Consider the following 10,993-nt stretch of genomic DNA (forward strand, 5'->3'; position numbering starts at 1 on the left):
TGGTGTGATGGCATCAGTGGATGATAAATGCTATGTTAATGCTAGATTTAGTTCAGTGCTGGGTTTGTGTATTTTACATTGGGCATATTGTTAGACTACTAAGCAGTCCTTGTGTGCGTTGTTTAACGTCAGGCACGTTGTTGAACAGCTAAGGGGGGGGGGGGGGGGGGGTCAGTATATACAGAAGTAGTCACGGTAGTTACAACCGTGCGATAATCTCCTTCCTAATTCCACTGTGGTTCGTAGCACTGTATGTTTTTCTTTGCTGCCACTGGCACTGTTGTCTTTCTTTTGGCCCATGGCGAAGAAATTTGTCGTGGAAAAATCTAAATGCACTCGCGAGTATGGAGCACCTCCGGGAGTATTCACAATCTGACTGGAAATGAGCAGTGCATCGTCTCAACTACCGCAACGTGAGCATTCGGCATTGCTTGGCTCCGCTCGGCTTCACTCGGGCTACCCGTTTTCAAAGTATGTTCGGCTTAGCTTGCTTTGCTTGGGTGTTCAAACTCCGAAAATGAGTTCAAACTCCGAAAATGAGTTCAAACTCCGAAAATGAGTTCAAACTCTGTGGCATTTTTTACTCCGATTTTTTGTTTGAAGTCCGAATTGTACGAGTTCCGAGACGTTCAAACTCTGAGGTTCCACTGTAATAGACATCCTTCCAAGAACCTCCCACCCACCCACAACTTCTCCATGTCAAAACCCTTTGTAGTCCCACCAACAAACCAAACATCATAACCTCTTCTTCCGTAACTATATCCCTGATCGAGGTCAACCTGCTGAACGCCACAAACATTGCAATGAGCAAACAAAGCCAAAATTACCCCAATAAACAAATGGAGACAGAAAAAGTAGGGGGAAAAAAGCCAGCAACTGTAAAAAAAATAAAATAAATACTAATAAAAATAAATAAAATAATAATAATAATAGATACAAAAAATTTGGATAATCAATCAATGAAAAATGTACCTCAAAAGTTATCTCAAACAAATGTAGTCAGGAAAACAAAAAGCTGGCAACAATAAAACATAAACATAAGTTTTCAGAGGAGAACCCACTAACAGCACATTAAAGCATTTCGCTAAATAAGATTGTCACGGTCCCCCCCCCCCCCCCCAAGAAATCAAAGGGAAAAACATAATAAATAAATGCAAATAAAGTGATCAAAAATTTGAACGGTCGACCATTGAAAACCTCTATGAACAGTTCAACTACATGAAGGGTGAATGGATAAAAGTTAATTTTTTGGTTAAGTATGCTTTTAACTTTTTTAATTTTAAAGCTGCTATAAAAGAAACAACAACATGAACAGCAAATTAGTCTTTGTATGCCCTTACGCGACATTTGTTTATGAAGGCTTTCTTAATCTTACTTTTTTCAACTGGTGTCCATCCCTCCATTATGCTACAGCACATGATGCAAGGCAGCTGTAAAAATAAAAGAAAGCACAAATTACAAATTGCATAATGTAACAGCAGTAACCAGGACCGTATTAAGAGCTCATTAATTCCTAATATCACAAATTTCACATTGTAATATAATACCTCTATGATTCATACCAATACAGTTACACTTTGAGAAAATTTTAACAAGGAAAACATTAGTAGGGCTTAAAGTAAAAGAAAATCCTGAGCCTGAACTTTTTCCGGGGAGCGGTGGTGCAGTGTCGAACGTGCCGATTTGTTGTTCAACCGACACCAAGCCATTAATTACTATTCGATTTGTCTCCGTGGATGGACTGGGCATTTGGGAAATTCATGAAATTCCCAATAGCCAGTCCTCCCCAAGCATCAGGTCATCTCTTTTATTATCCATTAATGTTATGTATAAGTACAGTATAGCACTGCGGGTTGCAGTCCCCTCTATTGCTGCAGCTATTGAATAATTTGGTATTCAAATATCATATGGAAAATTCTATTGAATAATCAGGTATTTGGATAAAAATAATGTTTTTGCATAGTGAAAGAACAATTATGAATACATTAGACATTAAAAATATATTTCCACTTGCTATGATTGACCAACTTTCATTTCTAGATAATCAACTTTTTTTAAAAAAAAAAAAATGTTTTTAACTTACATTTAAATTGTGCTTAGCAGCACATTATTTTCCTCTCTAGAAAGTTAGAGAGATTTTAAACAAATCTCTCCCCATGGATTTTGGAATGACCTTCTTTTAAATATTAGGCAAACTCCCTCTCTACCCACTCTTAAAACACGTTTGTTCTTTGGCGTTTGACTCGGCATGAAACTCATCATTGTTTCAATGTTTTATGGTGCCTGCTGTATTTGGTTATTAATTAATTTATTTTATTTATTTATTTACTTACCTACTTGTGTTATTTTACCCACTTAAGATAATTATTAATTTATTTGGTGTTATTTTTGTTTTACCCATCTTTATTCCATGACTGATTTTTACTCCATGTACAGCACTTTGTATGAAATTATCAGGTTTAGGCAACCTGAAATATTTAATAGACAACAATCAGAAAGGAAGACAAGAAAGTTATATTATTTTGCTCGACGAGGAGAGCAGACCTCACAATCTCCATTCCACTCTGAACCAGACTCTGCTGCCCTCCTCCTTTTTATTGGTTTTTGCCTAGTTACTTAGAAGCTGCTCTCTGAAGAGTGGGGGCAGCTCTAAAACACAGTCACAAATCCAATTCATCACACAGTTAACAATACAGACATTTTTTAAGGTTAAGGTTAAGGCCTCAATCGTAAAACTTCCAGTCGCCATCCTGTGGTATGATCACAGCTCTTGTTCTTGTCAAGGAAGATGACAGGAGCATGGCTCATCCTCCCCCTCACAGAGCCAACTTCTCACAACTCAGAAAAGAGTAAATATGGGGTAAATACACATATATAGGATATACATCAAACTTACCAAAAATGAATTTTTTGGGGACAAAGGACAGTTGGTCAAATTTGTACACTGTAAACATGGTTAGGTGGGCCCAACGTAAAAATAAAATTACAAAAAAAAGTTGCGTAAAAGTGTCGAATAGGTTAAGTAGACTATGTTGATTGGACTTGAGCTCCTAAAGGAATGGAGCATTTAGAAAGAATATAATTTAAAATACTTGAATGACATCATAAAATCATGATGTCAGCTTGTTAAGTATTAACTCTATTAGCAATTGAACCATATTGTATATTTTAACTGGCCAAAATAACTATATTAGTTACAGAAATCCAAAATGTGTCTTTTAATCAATAGAGGCAGGCTTGTATTTTTATTGAACATACCTTTTTTTCAGCAACAAAAGAAACAAAGCCATGGTCCAAGTGTAGTGTGTACATTCCTCACTGACGTCATGTAAAAATAAAAAATCTGCCTTACTGTTATATTCCTCTTCTCTGTAGTGTGTGTTTCAGGTGCTCCCCAGCATGTTTGCAACCTTTCCATTTACTATTAGAGTTGAACACTGCTGATCATAATACAAAAACAATGTTGGAATATTTATGATGATTGGATCTTTAAATAACAGTGACATGAGGAAAACCTACCAACTACTGACATTTCCCTTTCCTCGTCTTCGACCCCAAGCTCCACAAAAACTGTCATTGACTGTCAAACATTTTTGGGTGGAGGCGCATTGTGATTACTATGTTCTTTGATTATCATATCTTAGTACTTATTGTTACTCACAAGGTAAATTAACGATGGGTCTGGGTGCACTGTTGTTGAGCTGTAACTGTGTTTGTGGTTTTGGAAAAGAGAGTTGTGCACCTAAACATTATCAAAAACACTGCATGTAAGTTTCAAACATACTGTACAAGACAGCAATACAGCATCATCAAAATTAAGTAGTGTTCAGAATCATTTACCTGTTCTGCTCTCCTCCTCATATTAGATTTTGTGGACAAAACATTTTGGGAAAAGAAAAAAAAAACATTCACAGCTTGAAACCTGAACACAATTAACATTCTATTAATATGTTATGTTACATTATGAACTTTGAAAACATACCAAAATTACCTCAAAATTTTCCTCTTTGCCACCTGCTGTTACCAATGAAGACGAAGTGTGTGATAGTGTTGACAGGTAATTTGCCTGAAGTCGACAAAGAGCGATTGAAATTTTCCCAAGGACAGATGTAATTGCATTTTATGTCCTGTAGTGGCGGGCACATACACATACCGGTGCGCACACACAGGGTGTTATTGTTGTGCACGTGTGTTTGCTGTTGCATGTTCACAAAAGGTCACTTTCACTTTAAATTAGGTAAAGGACAACTGAAGAGGCAATGACGAAAGAAGGTGGGTAGCCAGGAGAGAGATCAGAGAAAAAATGTGTTGTGGAGAGTGTGGTTGAGTGCGTTGGCAGGAGGAATTACAATTTCAGAGAAAGAGAAGTTTTCACTATTGATTTTTGGGGGATTGCTAAAGAGGGTGCAAATTGATGGGGAACAGGGTAGGCATGATGCTTCTGTAATAACCTTGAAGGTTCAAACGGTTATAGGTCAAGGGTTAACCCCCAAGGTTTAAACTGTTTTAATTTATGCTTTGTCAGTGTATCTCAATCTTTTAATTAAGATTTGTTGGATTTTTTTTTAGGCCGATATCCGATATTCAGCAGTATGAAATTCCGATAAAGCAGCAAAAAAACACACAACAAAGATTGAAAAAGATTTATGCAGATTTTCAAACCGCTAACATGAGCATAACATAACATTCATGCTAATATTTTCCTTCTTTCCTTTCCATTTGTGATGCCCAAGGTTCCACGAGAATACAGCATGTAACATGTAATATGACAAATCCAAAATCCGAATAATGCATTTTCTTCCTCCCAATTAAACCTGTGCAAAGTTACATCCCTGTCACTAGTTTAAACACTTGGATGTGGCCTACATCTAAGCCAAATCGTATAACTATAGCTAGCCCTACGTTGGGCCACATCTGGCATCCCAAATGTGGGCCTTTCTATAATCATAGCTGGCCTTACTGTGGCCCTAGACTGGGCCAGACAACTGGTTTCTGACATCACATTTAAATAATAATAAATAAATAAAAGACAGTGTGGACAGAACATTTTGGAAAAACATTCACAGCCTGAAACATGAGAACTTTTGAGTTGAATAAATGCAAACAGAACTACACAATTTTTTTCCGTTTGTGATTTCAGAATGAACTGCCGCTTTGAAGTGACAAAAAATATTTCTGAACACTTTTGCAGTTGTCACAACGCCACTATTCAGCCTGAAGAACATTAGATTTAGGTTGAAGAAGTGTGAACCCCCCCCCCCCCCATTTAACCCCCCCCGGGTCTGCTCAAGCTCATCGAGGTGGCATCATCAGGGAACGGCTGTTGGGAAACTGGTGTACCACTAATGGAATGGACTAAACTTCTACAAACCTGAATCCTATTGAAACCCTGTGTGATCAGCTGAGTCGCAGTGTAGAGGCTGGAAACTCTGCACCCCAGAACCTCAATGACCATGCCTCAGCAGACAATGAGTCGTCGTTGTCAAGCTATAATTGATGCTCAACGGCACATGACAAGTTATTGAGACGTTGAAATTTTGTTGTTGTGGTGTACCCACCATTGTTGTTAACTTTTTTTTCAAATAATTGTTTGAAATTAGAAAATCACTAGTGCATCCTTCTACTTAAATGTCCTACTTTCATGATATGATCTCACTGTAGTGTGAACTTTTAAAATTTTTTCATAAATTTCACCTGAAAGCCAAATATCCCTAATGTTTTGTGAGTAGTGTATGTGCGCAAGTATGATTTCTCACTTGTTATGATTGTTTCAGTTAATAATTTATTTGTATATGATGGAATCTACCACTTTCTCCTTTCTTCTTCTTTTTATTATTATTATTATTATTATGGTGATACATTTTTCTGGCTCGTGGTCTCGAAATTGGAACTCTCAAAACTGGAACATGTTACACAACTCAGTAACAGTAATAATATTACAAAAATATATTGGGTAACTTGTTATATTACTTCATTTGTAATAAATTACTGCATTACGCCCAACACTGATTTTAGTATACTCAAAAGCAGAATCATACACATTGCGGGCATGCACCACACAACATTAGTCAGGAAACAAATTTTTGAATGTCTAAACTGAGACCCCGTCCAGACGGAAGCAAAGCTGGCTTTGTTCCTTAAACAAATCTCGTACACACAGAAGGATTTCAAGACTTGCGTGTGTCCAAAAGAAGACGCTGAGGACGTTTAACGGCTGTAATGTATATGCCAAGTCTGGAGTGGCGTTGTAGCACAGCCACAGGGAGTAAACGAAAAGCGTAGAAGAAGAATCAGCGAAGAAGACAAACCGTTCCCCCCCCCCTAACTTTATTGAAATCTACACAACAAACATAGATTTGCATGTATCAAAAAACATGTAAAAGCAAACACAGAAGAGGTGACAATAGCGGGTGATTCAAGTACAACACCGCTTGTTGAACGTGGGAATAAAGAAGCAAAATATTTTGCTGCTAAAGCATAAGCAAGCTAAGGAGGCTTTGTAAAAAGACTACGACACGGCTATCCACCATTGTTGTTGACAGACTGACGGTTTGTGCGCAGTCACATGAGAATTGGCGCATACGTCATTAATCTACGACAGTGCGTCGTCATCGAGCTGCGACCATTACGTCATCACTGGAGGAGTATCCTGCATATGGTGTCCAGACGGACGCATACGTTTTGAAATCTTTTCACTCTGGAGCACGTTTTCAAAAGTGATCAGTTTCAAGCTTCGAAACCACGCCATCGTGTGGACGAAAGGCCTAAACGTTTAAGAAATTTGTGAGGATACATTGAAACTGGCTTTCGTGTGGACGGGGCATGAGTTGAGCAAAACGTGTTGCAAGCTAAAATACTATTTGGCATTTAATTCCCCATCTATTCCATAGAGGAAGAGGACAATGCATTTTAATATCAAATATGTGTACATTGCAAGGGTTTAGTGTAAGCAGCATACTTTTCTCATATTTGACAAATGAACTAGTTTTATACTTGCCTTCAGTAAATAATCTGTAAACAGGAAACCTCAATGTAAAGGCAAATTTTGTAATGTACAGTATGTTGAATTAAACTTACAACCATTGTTTAATACATTTAAACTTAAAACAACATAAAAACAATATACTGTATATCCCAAAGTCATACTTCTAAGTCACTTGATGGGGTGGTTAAATGATGCAGGAAAAGTACATATCACTTTGTGTCATAACTCTGTTGTGGTGTATGCCGGGCTACTTTATTTTATTTTGACGGCCGTAGTTCCTGTGCCACAATATTTGTTGTTGGCTGCTTTCTTGTTTCAGGCTAAGATGGGCAGTTTTTAGAGGACACAAACTCACACCTGCAAATTATCTTTAATCAACTCTGTTTAAGAGCCAGTCTGATCTTCATGCAGGTGCCAGAGGATTTCAGGTACCACGAGTACTTTGGCCGACACATTTAAGTTTTTGCTATGCTTTTTTGAGTGTGCTTGCCCTGCTGAATTCTTCATCATCACCACAGCCTCCAGACGGCTAGCTACTGAGCCCCTTGTTCCACAAGTCCCTCCTTCATTCTCCAGTGGCTCCAAAGGACACCCTTGCCTGGAACATCAGCTTGCTTGCTTCACCCAGAAACTCCTTTACTGCAACCTTTTCGCTGCCTGCCTGACATTGCTTTAGGTCACATGCACAGCTTATGTCATTAAACACTACCGTAACTCTTACCTTTTGCCACCTTTTGGGTCCACATGTGGAGGAATCAGCTATGATAATATCTGTCTACTTACTTTTGACTAGATTTAATAAATATGTCTGTGATTATTCATTTGCCCAACAAGTTCTCCAACAATAAACGACCATATTGGTCGTTTTACCATGCACCAAAATACGACCAAGTGTTACGTAGTCTATTGTAGTTTAGCGACCTCTATCGGCCATACTGAGCTAACAGGCCGGTAAGTATCAATGTGTTGTTTAGTGTTGGCATATATGTCAATTCGTCGTCACCGGGACTAATAGTTGATGTTATAATTTGGATTTCAGTGAGGTTGTATACGTTACGTCTTAACATGAGACACTAATGTTTGAGGTTAGGAAGAGGCTCAGTGAGGTTGGAGTATTGATGTTACAAAACATGTAGTCAACACTAAAACAATTGACCTTACTGTAAACCACACCCGTATGACCTAGTAAATCAATCAAGACACAAGACATCATGTCTGTGTCGGCACGTGAGTTTTGCTGCGGACAAACAAAGCAATCCATCTCCCGGTGATGCATTGCGTGGTTATCCAAAAGCAAAAAAAAATCTATAAAAATGGTAAAACGCTGCCGTCGCGGCTTGTGTAATAGTGATAACTGTTATCCCGATCGACTAACCGGCTTCTTGCTGTAGTCACGGCTTGTACAAGAGAGATAACCGTGTCCATTTTTTCCCCCTTCCCTAAACCCTCAAATAACTACGAAAAATGCGCTGGATCAAACTTTGTGGAAGACCACACAAGTCGAATTCCTCTAAAATTACCAGAAAAGTATCTACACTAAGGTAATGTTCTCATTTGTTGTTTTTAGCCAAAGGCTAAGAAAAGCTCCGGGTAGCTAACCGTCTACGCATTTGCTGACTTACTATTTCCCATTAATGCCAACAAAACATTGAAACTATGTGGCAATATAAATTAATTCGTACCCTGCTTGACAGGAACAATGTCCAAAAAGTTTGGTTTTGCTGACAATCAGTCGAACTGAGTGAGGCGACTCTGTCTTTATCTGACTTCTGCAGCAGCAGACAGTGATGTGTATTTCGGATTTCCTTTTGTTTTGGGGCAAAATTGCATGGTGAGGGAGTGAAGATACCCTTCACTAAAAAAAAATTATTGCTTTGAAGAAAAATATCGGCGTCATGAAAATACCTGCCTGAGAAATCACAAGGAAGATCTGACAACTTTGCCATTACTGTGGATGCATCTTGACCGGTAAATGTCGGAGGGGGCTACTCGTCACATTTAGTGGGCGGGGAGGGGCGTGCCACGGTAAGGTCAATTACTGGCCAGTTACATGGGACACTAAAGCCTTGTTCAGATTGCCAGCCCAAATCCGATTTTTAGCCCATCCAGATTGAAAGTGAATGGCTCTTTTGTAGTCTGAACAGTCACATGAAATCCGATTTTTGCAGGACAGATTGAAACCCCATGCAGGAGGTAGTTTCTTATCCGATTTGGACAGGATGCGTCTCAGTCTGATCAGCTCAAATCACTCAGATTTGACTGTCTGTGACATCACTCTACGCGTGCAAAAACCCAATCAATATCCAATTGGTTCGCTGACGAATTTTTGCAATGCGACGGCAGTCTGAACAGCCAGGTTGCATGTACCAACCTCGACGTCATCAAAAGTCCAATATGTGCTCTGCACGGGCGGGGGCATTAAGCTTGATTTATGCTTGACGCATCCGCGAGGTCCGCACGTCTCGGGAGACGTACGTGAATCGGCAAAGTTGTTTCGAGTAACAGTTGTGGCTTTATATTTGATTTTAATTTAATCCCACTTGAACTATGAAGTATAAAGATGATATTTGTGGGGTTGATATTATTAATTTAGCCACACAGACGGCTCATTCATTACGCGAAGCAATAATGTGACGTCATTGTTAGAGAGGGGAAAAAAAGGAGAGGTCTCCATGAGATGAGGTGCTCGAACAGGCTCGCCTCATTTTCCCAAAATATTATTTCTACCTCCTCCTGCACCACTCCTCTGTAGATATGAGATGGTAAAAATATGAGCCCCGACGACGGACTTGTAAAAGTCCGTGGCCCTGACATGCTGGACCATACGTATTTACTTCCGCAAACACAGCGTTGTGAGTGACGTATCTTCTTCTGCGCATGCGGATCACTTTGGGGACGCATTACGTCCACACAGCAGACAGACTGAGGTCGCAATTAATAGGTAATGTGAACTATTCCTCAAAAACAAAATCTGATTCCACCAGAAAATCGGAATAGAGCATTAAGACCTGCAGTGTGAACGTAGCCAAAGTGTTTCAGGGTTTGCTCTCTCTGGACCTGGATTCCCCAGACCTGCCAGTAACTAAACTTATGGTTCACTTTACTGTTTTTCCTCTATTTACATGCCCGATAGGGGTCGCTAAACTACAATACGTAACACTTGGTCGTAATTTGGCACATTTCAAAACAACCTATGTGGTTGTTTATTGTTGGAGGACTGTCTCCATTTGCCATCATACAGAAAACACATCGCAGCAGACAATTTTGGTGTGTGCATGTAACATAAAAGCTGATCTGCGACACTATGCTCAACAAGTTGTGTAAAAGGAAGAGTAAGATGCAATTCCTTTGAATGAAGGCGCTTCCTTGCTATAGGAGTCATTGGCAACAGAGACAAGGTCCTTGCATTTAATGCTGACGGGTGAGTCCTCTGTGCTTGGCCCATGAAGAGACAAACGCCTTTGCTTGCAGGTTGGCGTATAGGAATCACTCTTTTCAAGAGAAAGAGAGGATGGCTGCGTCTCTGCCCAGGAAGATATCAGGCCTCCACCACTGACCTCATCCTCTAACAGTGGCTTCACCTTATCAGAGTCTTCTGGGAAACTAGCAGTGGGACTGGGCCTCGGGGACCAAGACAGACTTGGAGTCATCTTTCTCTGGTACGCGTCCCGGGAGCCCCACACAGTTGGCATGTCGCTGAAAGGAGAGTCTGGGTAGTAGCTGAGACCATGGGATGTTTGCATGGACAGTGATTTGATACCATAAGGTAGCAGGGAGTTGGAGCATTCGCCCTCACATGGTGTCAGGTCTAACGTGTGGCTGGCACTGCTGCTAGTCCCATGTTGCATGGAGGTGACAAACCATCGCTGAGAGGCTCTATCTTCCGCCTGTGGTGAGAGGAGGCTGCTGGTTTGAGGCACAGCTCGCTCACTGTTGTAGAAACGGTTTTGTGTAAAGTTATTGATTAACTGGTCCTGTAAGAGGGGCTGCATGGTGTAGCAGGCACTG

At 39.9% G+C, this 10,993-nt stretch overlaps 1 protein-coding gene across 2 annotated transcripts in view; it reads right to left on the reverse strand.

Moving 5' to 3' along the window:
* Positions 1-6,405: 6,405 nt before the first annotated feature.
* Positions 6,406-10,993, reverse strand: part of LOC144058462 (eomesodermin-like) — a 45,405-nt gene continuing 40,817 nt past the window's right edge. For both annotated transcript variants that reach the window (XM_077576925.1, XM_077576924.1), the window contains one exon: positions 6,406-10,993. This exon is cut by the window's right edge and continues 75 nt beyond it. In XM_077576925.1, coding sequence (XP_077433051.1) covers positions 10,294-10,993 — 700 coding nt within the window. In that variant the 3' untranslated portion in view covers positions 6,406-10,293.

This window comes from Vanacampus margaritifer, chromosome 9, assembly GCF_051991255.1.
Source record: "Vanacampus margaritifer isolate UIUO_Vmar chromosome 9, RoL_Vmar_1.0, whole genome shotgun sequence".
NCBI lineage: Eukaryota > Metazoa > Chordata > Actinopteri > Syngnathiformes > Syngnathidae > Vanacampus > Vanacampus margaritifer.